At 35.6% G+C, this 16,749-nt stretch overlaps 1 protein-coding gene across 1 annotated transcript in view; it reads left to right on the plus strand.

Annotated features, from left to right (window-relative positions):
- COL3A1 (collagen type III alpha 1 chain) overlaps nt 1–16,273 on the plus strand; it is a 38,436-nt gene extending 22,163 nt beyond the window's left edge. The window contains exons 25-51 of the mRNA XM_005573695.5: nt 629–682; nt 800–853; nt 1,164–1,217; nt 1,729–1,782; nt 2,101–2,145; nt 2,711–2,809; nt 2,896–3,003; nt 3,273–3,326; nt 4,866–4,919; nt 5,005–5,058; nt 5,771–5,824; nt 6,428–6,535; nt 6,873–6,926; nt 7,193–7,246; nt 7,437–7,598; nt 7,712–7,819; nt 8,798–8,905; nt 9,643–9,696; nt 9,782–9,889; nt 10,373–10,426; nt 10,853–10,960; nt 11,231–11,284; nt 11,370–11,477; nt 12,261–12,558; nt 13,522–13,709; nt 14,170–14,412; nt 15,151–16,273. Of these exons, the coding sequence (XP_005573752.1) occupies nt 629–682; nt 800–853; nt 1,164–1,217; nt 1,729–1,782; nt 2,101–2,145; nt 2,711–2,809; nt 2,896–3,003; nt 3,273–3,326; nt 4,866–4,919; nt 5,005–5,058; nt 5,771–5,824; nt 6,428–6,535; nt 6,873–6,926; nt 7,193–7,246; nt 7,437–7,598; nt 7,712–7,819; nt 8,798–8,905; nt 9,643–9,696; nt 9,782–9,889; nt 10,373–10,426; nt 10,853–10,960; nt 11,231–11,284; nt 11,370–11,477; nt 12,261–12,558; nt 13,522–13,709; nt 14,170–14,412; nt 15,151–15,297 (2,640 nt within the window). The 3' untranslated portion in view covers nt 15,298–16,273. The remainder of the gene's footprint in view (nt 1–628; nt 683–799; nt 854–1,163; nt 1,218–1,728; nt 1,783–2,100; nt 2,146–2,710; nt 2,810–2,895; nt 3,004–3,272; nt 3,327–4,865; nt 4,920–5,004; nt 5,059–5,770; nt 5,825–6,427; nt 6,536–6,872; nt 6,927–7,192; nt 7,247–7,436; nt 7,599–7,711; nt 7,820–8,797; nt 8,906–9,642; nt 9,697–9,781; nt 9,890–10,372; nt 10,427–10,852; nt 10,961–11,230; nt 11,285–11,369; nt 11,478–12,260; nt 12,559–13,521; nt 13,710–14,169; nt 14,413–15,150) is intronic.
- The last annotated feature ends 476 nt before the right edge of the window (nt 16,274–16,749 follow it).

The raw sequence follows: 16,749 nt of genomic DNA on the forward strand, positions 1-16,749 counted from the left end.
TTGACTGGAAGGTTTTTATTTTCCATATGGAGTATAGAAGTGGTCAAAACTCAGTCTCCTCTTCAAAGCATGGAGGAGTATAGGAAAATCAAATTGCATGTAGGAAGGGAGCTAAATATATAATTGGTTATGGTTGTATGTGTGTCTATGGAGCAGGCAGATAAAACATATGAGACAGGCTGGGTGCACTGACTCACGCCTGTAATCCCAGCACTTTGGGAGGCTGAAGCAGGCAGATCACCTGAGGTCAGGAGTTCGAGACCAGCCTCGCCAACATGGTGAGGCTGTTTTAGTCTCCACTAAAAATACAAAAATTAGCCAGGAATGGTGGCATGTGCCTGTAATCCCAGCTACCCAGGAGGCTGAGGCAAGAGTATCACTGGCACCCGGATGGCAGAGGCTATAGTGAGCCAAGATTGCACCACTACACTCCAGCCTGGGTGACAGAGCAAGACTCCATCTCAAAAATATGTATATATATATATATATATATATATGTGTATATATATATATACACACACACACACACACACACACACACACACACACACATATATATATATGAGACGATAATATGATTAGTTATTGCCCTTTGAGAATTAGTAAATACTGACCACTTCTTCTTTAGGGTGCTCCTGGTAAGAATGGAGAACGAGGTGGCCCTGGAGGACCTGGCCCTCAGGTATGTAGCTTTCATCAATTTATTTCTAGCCTTCTAATAGATGTATTCATCTCCAACCTTGTGACTTCTCTCTGTAATCTGTATTATTTCTGCTTCCCTAACTGTTCTTGTTTTTAGGGTCCTCCTGGAAAGAATGGTGAAACTGGACCTCAGGGACCCCCAGGGCCTACTGTAAGTTCACTCACATAAAATTGGAGATGAAAATAGGGTGGAGGTGGGGCAGGAAGAATGCTTCAAAAATTACATAATCTCTGACACTATGTTATTATAGTTTACCAAAGCAATGATGCAACTTGCTGACCTAGTTATCTAGCTAGATGTTAGCACTGAGTTTAGAGTGTACATGTGTGCTTTGGGTCCAGGTCCTCCCCTTTCTTCACATCACTACTTTTATAATTAAGCAACAGGCCTGTTGAAATGGATACTGTAGACTAAATATAAAAGGATGTTTATAACAGAGTGTATCATTATACTTTTCTAGGGGCCTGGTGGTGACAAAGGAGACACAGGACCCCCTGGTCCACAGGGATTACAAGTAAGAACTTGTTATTTAAATGTCATGGTATATCTGACCATCAAATCTTTTGTGTCCCTAACAGATTATAATTTATCTGAAGCTTAACTTGTGAGTCCGTCTTTCATCTGGAAATAAAATATCAGGCAATGTTAATAGATAGGCATATCTTCCATGTCCATTCCAGAGCACATTAATAAGTTATTTAAAAGAATTAATGAAACTCAAATAATTCTATTTGCTTACATTTATTTTTATTATAATATAAATCCATATAGCCAAGTCTATCCTGTCATGCTTGTCAATAAATTTTTATGTGTAGCAATTGAAAGAACAAAGAGAGATGAACACGGATTTGTAAGATATGATTATCACATATGTGTCACTGGATTTTGAGTGGCACAATGTTTCTACCCCTAAAAGACCACTGAAACTTTTTTCAAATATCTTGCAGAAACATGTGTACATATGAGAAGCTTTTCTATAAGCCATGTTTGAGGTAATTACCTGATACAACTATGATTGTTTCTAGGGCTTGCCTGGTACAGGTGGTCCTCCAGGAGAAAATGGAAAACCTGGGGAACCAGTAAGTTACGTTTCATTTTTCAAAACTCAGAAACAAAAAGAATATATAATAATTGTTTGTCAACTATTAACTTTTTAATTTTCTTATGTCATGATATTTGAGATTTAACATTTAGTTTTGAAATATTATCAAAACAAAGACAAATTATTTAAAAGATAACTATTATATAGAGTTTGAATTTTACCATAAAATAGAGAGTTCATAATTTCAAGATTAGAAAAATTATACTGTATGCCAACATGACAAATGTGTATTTTGCTTATATTTACATAAAATGCATTCTGATATGGACCTAATCATATAATGCAAATCTCCTAGGGTCCAAAGGGTGATGCCGGTTCACCTGGAGCTCCAGGAGGCAAGGTAGTATTTCAATTCATTCTCTACCTTCTTCAGCATGTTATACAGCAATTGATTAGTAGTATATTTTTAGTATATCAAGTGAAAATACTCTTTCTTTAAAAGAGCATCATTGCAAAGGTTTGTTAAGTACACTTAGAGAAACTGAAGACATTTTCAATACATTAAATTTGCTTTAATCTGGAAGGTCCACTTCTCTGACATTCATAATCACTACAGAATCAAATATGAGCTTAAAATTTCAAATAGAAAAATATTGCCAATATGTTGATTCTATGTAGGAAAACTGTTTTGGTAAAAGAACTTTAAAATGCTGCCCTTATGAATAAAATACTAAGTATTTCAATGACAGTTCACACTTAAGCAGACTAAGTATCCAAGTTTTCTTTTGGACACTTTTTTAAGCTTCCAGTTCCCACCCAGCTGTTCAACTATTTATAAGTATACAAATTTCCAGGTTGTTCACAACATAATAACCTAGTGGCCTGATTCAAAATGATGCAAGTTAAGATGTTTTGTTTTTAGCTTTGGATTGTCTAATATGGTTATTTACATATTTTTATCACAGGGTGATGCTGGTGCCCCTGGTGAACGTGGACCTCCTGGATTGGCAGGGGCCCCAGGACTTAGAGGTGGAGCTGGTCCCCCTGGTCCCGAAGGAGGAAAGGTGACTCCACAGAATTCCATTCACCTAGGTTTAAAAAATACATTCGATTTCCTTCTGATCATTTATTATTTCTCACTTATTTTCAGGGCGCTGCTGGTCCTCCTGGGCCACCTGGTGCTGCTGGTACTCCTGGTCTGCAAGGAATGCCTGGAGAAAGAGGAGGTCCTGGAAGTCCTGGTCCAAAGGGTGACAAGGTATTGACTTGTTTTCTCTTAATTGTTTCATAAATCAGTCATTGTAGGTTAAAAAAAAAAAAAAGCAACATTCCTGGAAAGTAATCGACTGTATTTTCAAAATTAATATTATCATTTTATAGTAAGAGAAATTTAAGATGGATTCCTAGAGCAATAATGAATCAGAACACCCAATATATATCCCAACAAATCCTGAGGGTTACTCCTCTTCTTGGCCAATTTTCACTGAAGATACTTTGAATCTGATGACATTGGCTTTTATTTGACAGGGTGAACCAGGCGGTCCAGGTGCTGATGGTGTCCCAGGGAAAGATGGTCCAAGGGTAAGCATTCTCAGTGAGGAGAAACAGGCCTTACCTATATGTCATATGCGACAGTCCTGCACTTCCACTTTTATTTTTTCCAAAAACTACTCAAGATAAATTAGATAGTTTACCACCTTTTGAGCATAAAAAGACCCAAATAACTTGATTTATAATTAAATTCCTGGTCTATATCTATGGCTACTTGATAGGTCTACAGTGACCAAAGAATGAAAAAACCTCAAAAGTATGATAAAGGTCACAAACTAGCATTTGTGAGTCACTAAAATCTGAGATAATCACTGAAATTTAAGATAATCAATACTGCTCATTAAGAAACTAAAAGTCATCACAATTCAATATAGTAAGTACTCCTAATTAATAGACTTTATATTCAAAAATTGTAATCCTATGGTGTAGTCTCACTATGGAATAGTATTTAGCAACAAAAAGGTATGAACAATTGATGCTGTACACACAGCAAATTACACAAACCTCAAGGACAACATACTCAGTGAAGAAAATTCAGTCTCCAAGGGATACACATTGCATGATTCCATTCCCATAATATTTGCAAAATAACACCCTTTTAGAGATGTAGAACAGATTAGTGGCTGCTAGGAGTTAGGAATGAGAAAGAGAGAGATGGATGTGGCTATGGAGACATGACACAGGAAGTCTTATGGTGATTGCACATTTGAGTATCTTGATTGTGGTGGTAGTCAGGCACATCTACAAATGGGATAAAATTCTATAGAGCCACATATACACACACATAAATGAGTGCGTGTATCACTGGTGAAATCTGAACAAGCTCTATGGATGGTATCAATGTCAATTTCCTAGTTTTGATATTATACTATAGTTGTGTAAGATGTTAACATTAGGGGAGGCTGGGAGAAAGGTGCACAGAATTTCTGGTATATTCCTTTGCAACATTCTGTGAATCTATAATTCAAACTAAAAGTCAAAAAAAAACAAAACAAAAAACATCTTCTAAATATGATTATAAGTAAGTCATTTAATACATTTATATAGTAGTTGCCTTAAAGAAATTCATAAATGCTTCACTTTTGACAGATTAAGTAGATAAGCCATCATTCAAGTAAAAAAAGTGCTCAATACTTCACTTTTGTAATATAGTAAAACAACTATTTGAAAATTTCAAGTTGAAAAATTTAATATGTACAATGATACTTTGAGAAAACATTTAAATTATCAAGCAATTTAATACAGAAATGTACTTTAATTTAAAAAGACATTACTGTAAGATCTTACATGACATCCTATTCATCTTCTACAGTGGAGATAAAGACAAATGAATCAATAAACCACTGCTGAATCCTATTTTCTCCCAGAGTTATCCCCACAGAGTCTTGTGTTTACTGAGCTCTGCAGTATTTACACATTGAGTGAAAAGCACAGCATTCAAGCCATAAAAAATTTAAAAAGTATGTTATCTAGTTTATTAGGTATCTATGTCTATATACTTTCTGTTTGGTTAATGCAGAAAACGATATTTGCATCTTCAAAATTAAAAAATATTTTTATTTCCTCTAGGGTCCTACTGGTCCTATTGGTCCTCCTGGCCCAGCTGGCCAGCCTGGAGATAAGGTAGCACTTAATACTGTCTGGAAATGAAAAGAAAATATCTCTGTCTTTTGGATGCAAGAGAGTGACCTGGTTTCTCTTTTTCCAGGGTGAAGGTGGTGCCCCTGGACTTCCAGGTATAGCTGGACCTCGTGGTGGCCCTGTAAGTGTTAAAGACATTCTCAACATACTTTTTAACCCCATACAGACAGCAGCTACTTATGCTTCCCTTTTTAGCAATTCTGCCCCCAGTTCCCTGAGCCTCAATTTGGAGACACTATCTTCAGGAACCATATAGCATGCCAGGGAATGTTAAATTTCTTAAATCTAACATTCACAAGAGACCATTTTAAATCAGGATTTCTTTCCAAAATAACTTCGGAAAAAATACATGAATTGCACAAGTAGTATATGTTTGTAATTATTAGGTATTTCTTAAGCCTATAGAATCTTTGCCTGAGGCTCCTTCTGGATTTAAAATTCTTGACCTTTAGGATTTAAGACACTGGAAAGATATTTAGCAAATGTTTTTTAAAAATAAATCATTTAGTTAATTTTTCAGTTAAGGCTCTACCATATATTGAAATAAATATATATATATAAATGTGTTAAATACTTTAAAATTCTCAAACTATTTTTCTTGCAAATAATATCACAGTGGGAGACAGAAGGAATCAATGGTTCTGGTATTTTCTACTCCTAATTTTATTGAGAGGTGGCAAAGTCTTCAGAAGTTTACTGGCTACTCTGCACATTTCCTGCTTAAAGGAAAGAAAAGATAAGATGACAAGATGACATTTCCTGCCTAAAGGAGATGACACACACTCCCCGTGGCATATCGTCACTGTGACTAAGGAGGATGTTTTTCTCTTTAGGGTGAGAGAGGTGAACCTGGCCCTCCAGGACCTGCTGGCTTCCCTGGTGCTCCTGTAAGTGCGAATATTTACACAGACATGTTCCATAGCCCAGGATCACTATCTTGCAGAAAAATTACAGAAGTATAGTCAAGTTTGGGTTCTAGTCCCATTTTAGCTGTTCATTCCCTATAAGATTATTGTACCCCTATTTTGTTTTACTTTACCCCTATTGCTGCTCTTTAACAGATGGAAATAAAAACACCTGTCCTGCCTTTATGACTAGGTAATGAACTAAAGTAGCATCATAGATTGAAATGCACTCTGAATTTTTGTAAGTTCTTCCATTATAAGTTGGTACTAATTAAAATTTTCTCTTAAACCCAGTCTTTCTCAAAGAAATTTACTGGTGCTGATTTTCAAATGTTTAATCCTTAGAGAGACTTCCTCCGTCCCTAATGGCAAATAATGTACAGTTTATGCTTTCTTGGTCATGTTCTTTGATCATGAAAATATTTTGATTGGCTTTGTTTTGTCATGTCTTCAGAGAGCCTTGTTTTTAAATTTTATTTCAACTCCTTACATCTGAAGAATTCTATATTCTGAAGAGAAATAATAATAATCCAAGTATATAATAAAGAGTGTCAGCTGAGAGATTGTTGTTGTTGTTGCATGTAGGGACAGAATGGTGAGCCTGGTGGTAAAGGAGAAAGAGGGGCTCCGGGTGAGAAAGGTGAAGGAGGCCCTCCTGGAGTTGCAGGACCCCCTGGAGGTTCTGGACCTGCTGTAAGTTCTCTCCTCTTTCTCTATCTATCATCTATCTATCTATTTATCTACCTATCTCTTCCTCTCTCTCTCCCTCTCCCCCCTCTCTAAGTGCTAAGTGTTCTAATGGAAAAACATGAAGGTTTATCAGTAATTTAATATTTTATACTGAGATAACATGTCATAGTGGCAAGAGTATAATCTTTATGTGAATACAGTTGAAGTATGAATCTCAGCACCAGCAGTCTAAAAGTTATTTTAACCTCTTCATAGAGTTCCTGGTTTTCAAAGGCTTAATGCTTTTCCCAAATTTTGATTTTGGCACTATTCTTACATACCTTCCTTCCATTTCATATAGGGTCCTCCTGGTCCTCAAGGTGTCAAAGGTGAACGTGGCAGTCCTGGTGGACCCGTAAGTATTGATCCTCTTAACTATTATTGAAAAGTATTCATATCAACCTGTATAAAAGCTGCACTTGAGACACTAGATCCATAAAGAGAATGTAAAAAATGTAATCTCTCATTCATACATGAGTAATGTGTAAATTCCAAGGGGAAAAAGCAAACCATAAATGACTTTCAGGTACAATGTAGATCATACCACACATTATACTTTTTGTTTGTTGTGTAGTTGTTTGTTCTACTTTTGAAATTCAAAAATATATTACCATTTCACAGGGTGCTGCTGGCTTCCCTGGTGCTCGTGGTCTTCCTGGTCCTCCTGGTAATAATGTAAGTAATTGTTAAAGTATTTTCTCATCATACACTTCAGAAAGAGCATTCATATATGTATAGGATGAGAAACTTACACATTGCTACTTATTTCTCTAGTAAGTCTCAAATAAAATTATTTGAAGTAAGAAAGGAAAGAAAAAATGCACTTTTTATTATAAATATTCAAATTTCAAACAATTCTTTGTAGGGTAACCCAGGACCCCCAGGTCCCGGCGGTTCTCCAGGCAAGGATGGGCCCCCAGGTCCTGCGGGTAACACAGGTGCTCCTGGCAGCCCTGGAGTGTCTGGACCAAAAGGTGATGCTGGTCAACCAGGAGAGAAGGGATCACCTGGTCCCCAGGGTCCCCCAGTAAGTAACTTCATTTTTATAAGTTGATTGTACTATTTTGGTTTTTATCACAAATTGATTAGAGAAAAAGATTGTCACATAACGATGAGCTAAGTCTTCATTATCTGTATTAGGGAGCTCCAGGCCCACTTGGAATTGCTGGGATTACTGGAGCACGGGGTCTTGCAGGACCACCAGGCATGCCAGGTCCTAGGGGAAACCCTGGCCCTCAGGGTGTCAAGGTGAGTATAGTCATTTTCCACTACACTCTTGCTTCCTTTGCTAGCCTTCAGAAATCACTTAACCATATCAAGGATGAAAAGTTTTTCTGTCATTGGAGTAAATTAGCCAGGAGATTTTTTTTATATTTTTAGATTTTTAAAAGCATATATTTTAATAAATGGCTCCAGAACACAAAACAGGGCATATCAAAGACCAACCTTGAATATAAGCACAAATAAATTAATATAACAAAAACAACATTGCCATCTGAAACACCTCTTTTAGGAAGCTTGTGAATGTTCTTCAATTTGTTGACTGTCAGTTTTGAATGGGAAAATAGTGTTAGCTTATAGATCTAGGAAAGTCTTTCACTGATGCTAGTTATCCATCCATTCAAGTCATCTTGCACTCCTGACTCTCTTTCACTAGTATTATATTCCTATAACGTTCTCGTGCTTGGCATCTAAAACACTCATTTGGTAAACAGGGTAATAAAATTGCATTTTTATTAGGGCTCGTATTATAACACTTTAAGTACTTCTTTCAACAAAATGTTATGTACTATTGTCATAAAATTAACATTTCATGTTTAAATGTATCCAATTGATATGATATTTCTAGTAAGTCTATATTCTTCAGATAGAGACAAGTAACCTAATTTTAAGAGTCACCATAAACCTCTAGTTTCATGATGGCTCATTATTATGTTTTTCTTATAATAATCATGTCTATGTATTTATCTCAGATTAGAATGTACAGTATTCTGAATTAGATAATCAATGTGACTATTCAGCCCTTTGCCATCCAGAGTCACTGAGCAAGTTAGAAAATGCAACAAGCTTGCTCCCCCAAACTTTTTCCCATAACAGGCATAGTTTTAATTTTAAAATTCAATAAAAATTAAATAAGATTTTTACCTGAAAATAAAGATATCTGATAACACCATTTTAATTGATTTCTTAAGTTAAACAAAATATTTTTCATTCCTTTGTATACAGGGTGAAAGTGGGAAACCAGGAGCTAACGGTCTCAGTGGAGAACGTGGTCCCCCTGGACCCCAGGGTCTTCCTGGTCTGGCTGGTGCAGCTGGTGAACCTGGAAGAGATGTGAGTAGCAGTTCTTATTCAACCAGCCAGGTAGAATTTGATAATTTATTTAAGCAAAGGTGAAATTGAGCCTTAATGTCTAAGAGTGTAAATATGGCCACACAGCAAAGTTCTTCTCTCTCTAATAAATTCTTTCATTACAACTTAGAATAGACTTAAAAGCTCTTGTTCATTAATATTTAGTCAGTGAATAATCATTAGTGGAGAAAATATTATCTCTAACTAAATTAGGATAAAAGTTAGTGGGGAGAACCACAATTCACATGTTTTCTGAGTGAAAATATTCTGCAGTTATCTGTGATTAGTCTTTTATTATTTTTAAAGAATTTAAAATTAATATTATTTGTAATTAACAAACCATAATTGTATACATTTATAAGGTACAATGTGATGTTTTAATATATGTATGCAATGTGGAATGATTAAAGCAAACTAAACTGTAGATTTCCATTAATAGTTTAGATCACTATTTCTGAAACTTTTATTTATTAGAGGTCTGTAAAGACTCTTTTTGGATATTATTTTTCTAGTCACATCTCCTCCATGAATATACTAACTATCTGCTTGGATATTGTGACCCTTTGAAGGGCTACCCCCCATTGTAATATCTAAGATTTCTTACCCCCAAGAACCATTTTCACCCCCTTGAGAATTATATTGCCCTGTTGAGAATGCATGATTAAATGGCATTTGGAAGGTTTCAAGAAACTTTATTTCCTTTCTCATTTTTTAATCAGGGAAACCCTGGATCAGATGGTCTTCCAGGCCGAGATGGATCTCCTGGTGGCAAGGTATAATAAATACATGTGCAATAGATTTCTGTAATTAAAATAAGTGATCATCATGTTTATTTTGGACCTGTGAATTTGTTCACAGGGTGATCGTGGTGAAAACGGCTCTCCTGGTGCCCCTGGTGCTCCTGGTCATCCAGGCCCACCTGGTCCTGTCGGTCCAGCTGGAAAGAGTGGTGACAGAGGAGAAAGTGTGAGTTCCCAGAAGCATCATCTCTCTTGTTTGTCCGTTTCCTTCAATAAAGACATTTGTAGGTGGAAGATAGAATGTCAGGTCTGCCAACCAAAATATCCACTATCATTTCTTTTACAGTTTTAATGCTAGTTGTTCCTTAGACAAATGTGTTAGTAAAGAAATACCAGAAGTACCTGGCAGTAGTCAATAAAGAATTTATTACTGAAACCCGAAATCGTATTAATCAGACCAGCTATTTATTTGCTGGGTAAATGCAAGGCCGAATTAATAGGGCTCTTGCCCAGCTTTTCTGTTTAGATCCCCTGATAAAGCTGTAAACAGGGCTTTAGCACTTTGAAGGCAAAAATAATATTAACTTCCAATAATTGCATGCATACTATAATTCTATTATAATGAAATTATTTACTTTTGAAAACAAAATTGTGTCAACACATAAAACTAATTCGTGTATGTTTGCTCCATTGAATGTTTTCATCTTAGGGCCCTGCCGGCCCTGCTGGTGCTCCTGGTCCTGCTGGCTCCCGAGGTGCTCCTGTAAGTTTACATATGTATTTGTTCTTTCTATTGGTAGATAGATAGATAGATAGATAGATAGATAGATAGATAGATAGATAGATAGATAGAGATAGATAGATAGAGAGAGAGAGAGAGAGAGAGAGAGATGATAGATAGAACAAATATAACCTTTCCTTTAATGATGATGATACGGAAAGCAGTTCAGGATCTAAAAGTTCTTTGGAGCCGATGATAGAAACACCAGTTGTTAGGGATCTATGCCATTGTCAGTCCAAAATTAAAACAACCACAAAAATAATCTTATTTCATATCTGAAGTATCTGTTGATGGGGGATTTTTTAGCTGATAGAAAGCCATAAAATAGACTTAATTGTTATAAATTCTATTTTATTTTTCCAATATGTATGTGTGTATATGACTTCAATTCAAAATATGTTTTTAAAGGGTCCTCAAGGCCCACGTGGTGACAAAGGTGAAACAGGTGAACGTGGAGCTAATGGCATTAAAGGACATCGAGGATTCCCTGGTAATCCAGGTGCCCCAGGTTCTCCAGTAAGTGCATTCATTCTGTTGGAGAATCCCTCCAATGTATGCAAATTTTAGAGATTAAGAGAAGAAAGCTTTCTATCTCTAACGTACTAGAAGAGATGAGAAATGGATTTGAGGCTAATTTGAAACAACAATCAGCATGAAACAATGGGAAGATTAAAGAAAGAAAAAATATTTCATCATAATCCCCATATTTCTTGATCTGATCTTGAATGTACAGTTTCCCAGTGCTTTTTAAGGCCTTCACTCATATGCACACTTCTTTCCTTCCAGGGCCCTGCTGGTCAGCAGGGTGCAATTGGTAGTCCAGGTCCTGCAGGCCCCAGAGTAAGTAGCACAGAAAGATATCAGTTTCACATGTCTGCACTTCAGAAAGATATTCTGGCATTGTGATGTCATGATACTTTCTTAGGGACCTGTTGGACCCAGTGGACCTCCTGGCAAAGATGGAACCAGTGGACATCCAGGTCCCATTGGACCACCAGGGCCTCGAGGTAACAGAGGTGAAAGAGGATCTGAGGTAAGACATAACTTATATGTATGTGCATTTAATTTGTTATAATCTTCCAGTTTTCAGAACCACTGCATTATCTTTAAATTGAAATAGTGAGTGAGACGCAATGCAACCACTCAATTTAGAAAATGAACCATGACTTTAAGACATTCTCCATCACATTGAAAATGTTCTACCACACTATAACAGGAGAAAAATATCTTTTTAAAGATTTGATCAGGTATCCATGGTATCAGGATAATGACATCTGCCCAATTAACCAAACAAACCTTGTCTGCATTGCTATCACACTAGAGATCTCGGAATTACAACATTCATAATTATCAGCGTTTATGCAGTGCATTTTACTTCTCAAACAGCTTCCATGGTTACTATTTTGTTAGTGATACTATCATTCCTAATACTTTGTATTCCATGCCTTTGGGGTAAATGAAATAAAAACTATTATCCCAACAAATTACACTCCCCTTTGTCATGTCAATATTAGAATTGTAGCTCATAGGTGTTTGCTTACATCATTCATCCAGAAGGAAGAATGATAGAGAAAACGTGTGCTCTGACACTACTGATTCTTACATAGTGGAACAATACCTTTCTTGATAATGAATTGCAGTTATTATAAATCGGTGATCACGTGACCCTAAAAGCACCCAAATAAATCTTTAGTAAAATAATTATAATGACACAATGAATGAATTATTTTTAAGGCATTTTCTTGAACTGGCAATGTATTCTTAGAGTGGCACCCAAACATGCATACCTCAATGATCCATGTTTTACTCATTCTAGGGCTCCCCAGGCCACCCAGGGCAACCAGGTCCTCCTGGACCTCCTGGTGCCCCTGGTCCTTGCTGCGGTGGTGTTGGAGCCGCTGCCATTGCTGGGGTTGGAGGTGAAAAAGCTGGCGGTTTTGCCCCATATTATGGAGATGAACCAATGGATTTCAAAATCAACACCGATGAGATTATGACTTCACTCAAGTCTGTTAACGGACAAATAGAAAGCCTCATTAGTCCTGATGGTACTCGTAAAAACCCTGCTAGAAACTGCAGAGACCTGAAATTCTGCCATCCTGAACTCAAGAGTGGTATGTTTGGGAGTCTTTCGTCTTCATGGCAACAGGATTACAGAGAAAGTTGTTTAGATTAGAATGAGAACAAAAAAACATCCACTTTCAATGGAAAGCTGAAATAGTACTCTAAGAAAGTTAACTGAATTGAAACTGCTTCATATAAAAGAGTAAACTTTGCAGATGTAAAATATAACATAACTTCAGGACATGCCAAATATAGAAAAATATAAAGACAGTTTTATAGACGTTGTAGTATAAATCATAAGTTTTTTGAGTATAAAGTAATATATATCTTTTTTTCTCAGGATTAAATATACATAATTTGATGTAGACAATTATAATCTGATTATTACACTATTTACTTACTGCAATGAATCTAATTATTAAAATTTTCAAATTAAACACATGAAAAATTTCAGAATACTATATAAAATTAAATAGAATATTGTAATAGTTTAAGGTTTTCCATATATTGGATTAAATATTTCTGAAAAGCAAAATTATTTCAAGTTTTCAAATATCTTGACATGGAACACTGCCTTTGCTAGGAGTCCTTTCTAGAAATTACTTAAAATAGGAGACAAGCATCAATCATAGGGACTTCAGCTTTAGAACTATTGGAATAAATCTGGATTAGACAACCAGCTTATATTATTAAGCAAGATTATATATAATAATCATTTTTTTAAAAAAAGGAGAGACTTTTGCAAATATTATACAGCCATCAAAAGGTCTTAGCTTAGTGTATCATTCAGATTAGAAACCAAGATGTTGCATTTTATTTCAGTGCTTTCTGTAGTCATAGCTAACTCTTTTACCTCAACAATTTCAATCCAAAAGTTTCTCTATCATTCTATACATAAAATGCAGTCACGTTAGCAGTCAACATTATGAATGCCTTTACAGGTAAACAAACAAAATCACTTTATTACTGCATTTTATAACCAATTCCCATTCTTCTTTTTTGTGACTATTCAGGAGAATACTGGGTTGACCCTAACCAAGGATGCAAATTGGATGCCATCAAGGTATTCTGTAATATGGAAACTGGGGAAACATGCATAAGTGCCAGTCCTTTGAATGTTCCACGGAAACACTGGTGGACAGATTCTGGTGCTGAGAAGAAACACATTTGGTTTGGAGAGTCCATGGATGGTGGTTTTCAGGTAAGAAAGGATATACCTTTTTTTAAATAAGTCATCCCTATATCCTTTGTATTCTTCCTATATGTTCATCACAAGAAAAGTTATTAGGTTGGTACAAACATAATTGCAGTTTTTGCCATTGAAAGTGATGGCAAAACACGCAATTATGTTTGCACCAACCTAATAATTAATAACTAGAAGAGCTCAAATGATTTTATGTATCCAGGTGACTATACTTTTATGACTTTATTCTCAATAAAAGCTCAGTTAGATTAAATTATTTTTGTATGCAGACACCTTTCTTTCACATCTTAAGACCTTTTTTACTCCTTCGTGCAAATAAAATATGTTCCCACGTAAAATATTCATACATAAAATATATAAACAGCCCATATTACAATGAGCATACACATACTACACGAATCCTTGCATGCAGTTGCAACTAAAATGTTTGACCTGTTTTATTTGTTCCCTATTACAGTTTAGCTATGGCAATCCTGAACTGCCTGAAGATGTCCTTGACGTGCAGCTGGCCTTCCTTCGACTTCTCTCCAGCCGAGCTTCCCAGAACATCACGTATCACTGCAAAAATAGCATTGCGTACATGGATCAAGCCAGTGGAAATGTAAAGAAGGCCCTGAAGCTGATGGGGTCAAATGAAGGTGAATTCAAGGCTGAAGGAAATAGCAAATTCACCTACACAGTTCTGGAGGATGGTTGCACGGTAAGAAACATTTTTCTCAATATAAGTCATAATGCAGTCAGCATTTTAGTTTAATCATGCAAATTATTTTGAATAAAAGAAATAAAATTAATAGGATGAAATAAAGATAGCATTTGATATGAATTACATACATTGCATCTACTGATTCATTGCAGGGAATGTTAAATGCAACAAAAAGTGAATGGATCTTAGCCTTCAGATGAAAACCAGTTGAAATAAAAGCATTTAAAATTTAAATCCATAATGCAAACTTTATCAGATAATTGGGATAGTCTGTATGTTTTGAATACTATCTGTCACATTAATTCAATCTGAAATATCTGCTTTTAAAAATTTTAAAGGTTAACTTCAAATCTCTCCTTTGTTATTGTTATTTGTGAGCAAAGGGAAAACTCACTTCTAATATTAGCAAATTTCACTGTGAGAGACCTATCCTCTTTTTAATAAACCAATTATAAACCTGTTAACAATGGCTGGAACCAGGCCTCCTGAAGATGCACTGGTCTATAGCAATTGCCCTGCTGCGTTTACTAAGAATCCCTATGAAGCATTTGTTTAAGAATAATGTTTATCAACTAAGAAGATTACAGCTTTGAAGTGGAGCAGGTCTCATATATATGAATAACATGGCACAATGAAAGCTCCTTTAGAGTAAAAAGGTGTTTTTTAACCTAATCAGTCAGAGTTGTTTAAGTAATTGTAATGTCATGATCACTTGCATTTTATCCTTTTTTACAGAAACACACTGGGGAATGGAGCAAAACAGTCTTTGAATATCGAACACGCAAGGCTGTGAGACTACCTATTGTAGATATTGCACCCTATGACATTGGTGGTCCTGATCAAGAATTTGGTGTGGACGTTGGCCCTGTTTGCTTTTTATAAACCAAACTCTATCTGAAATCCCAACAAAAAAAAATTAACTCCATATGTGTTCCTCTTGTTCTAATCTTGTCAACCAGTACAAGTGACCAACAAAATTCCAGTTATTTATTTCCAAAATGTTTGGGAAGAGTATAATTTGACAAAGAAAACTGATACTTTTTTTTTTTTTTTTGCTGTTCCACCAAATACAATTCAAATGCTTTTTGTTTTATTTTTTTACCAATTCCAATTTCAAAATGTCTCAATGGTGCTATAATAAATAAACTTCAACACTCTTAACGATAACAACACTGTGTTACATTCTTTGAATCCTAGCCCATCTGCAGAGCAATGACTGTGCTCACTAGTAAAAGATAACCTTTCTTTCTGAAATAGTCAAATATGAAATTAGAAAAGCCCTCCCTATTTTAACTACCTCAACTGATCAGAAACACAGATTGTATTCTATGAGTCTCAGAAGACAAAAAAAATTTTATAAGTTGATAAAACTTATAAATTTCATTGATTAATCTCTTGGAAGATTGGTTTAAAAAGAAGAGTGTAGTACAAGAATTTCAAGAAATATTTTTAAAGCCACAATTATTTTAATCTTGGATATCAACTGCTTTTAAAGGTGCTTCTCTTTTTTCTTGTCATTGCTGGTCAAGATTACTAATATTTGGGAAGGTTTTAAAGACGCATGTTATGGTGCTAATGTACTTTCACTTTTAAACTCTAGATCAGAATTGTTGACTTGCATTCAGAACATAAATGCACAAAATCTGTACATGTCTCCTGTCAGAAAGTTTAATTGGCATGCCATGGAGGATTCTCCCCTTCATCCTGTAAAGGTCAACGATAAAAACCAAATAATGGGGCTGCTTTTGTCACACTAGCATAGAGGATGTGTTGAAATTTAACTTTGTAAGCTTGTATGTGGTTGTTGATCTTTTTTTTTTTCCCTTACAGACACCCATAATAAAATATCATATTAAAATTCTCTTGTTTTTTTGTCACTTTTCAAAGATTTAAAAAATGCATGTCTACACTAAGGAACTCCAGTAATCTTGAAAAAGCAGATTGAATTCTAACTCTATAGATTAATAATGCGATAACTTTTAAGAATATAAAATAACATATGTTCAGAATAGAGATGTGCTCAGTGAGGAATCCTGCTGATTTTTAGATCATATTTACTGGAACCCCCGTGGATCATACTGAACGCTGAGGGCATTCTGTCTGGAAGAATCAGTCCCTGGAAATGGTAACATAGTAAATCAAGGTGTCCCCAGAGTGGGAATAATAAGGGAGGAAGTGTTTGATAGTTGATCAGAAAGTAATTATAATATGGGTCTGGTGAAACACATTGATATTAAGAAAACTTGATAAGTACCACACGATCTCACTTCTATGTGGAATCTAAAAGAGTTGAATTCATTGATGTAGAATAGAATGGTGGTTACCAAGGGCTGA

The sequence above is a fragment of the Macaca fascicularis genome, chromosome 12 (assembly GCF_037993035.2).
Source record: "Macaca fascicularis isolate 582-1 chromosome 12, T2T-MFA8v1.1".
Lineage (NCBI taxonomy): Eukaryota > Metazoa > Chordata > Mammalia > Primates > Cercopithecidae > Macaca > Macaca fascicularis.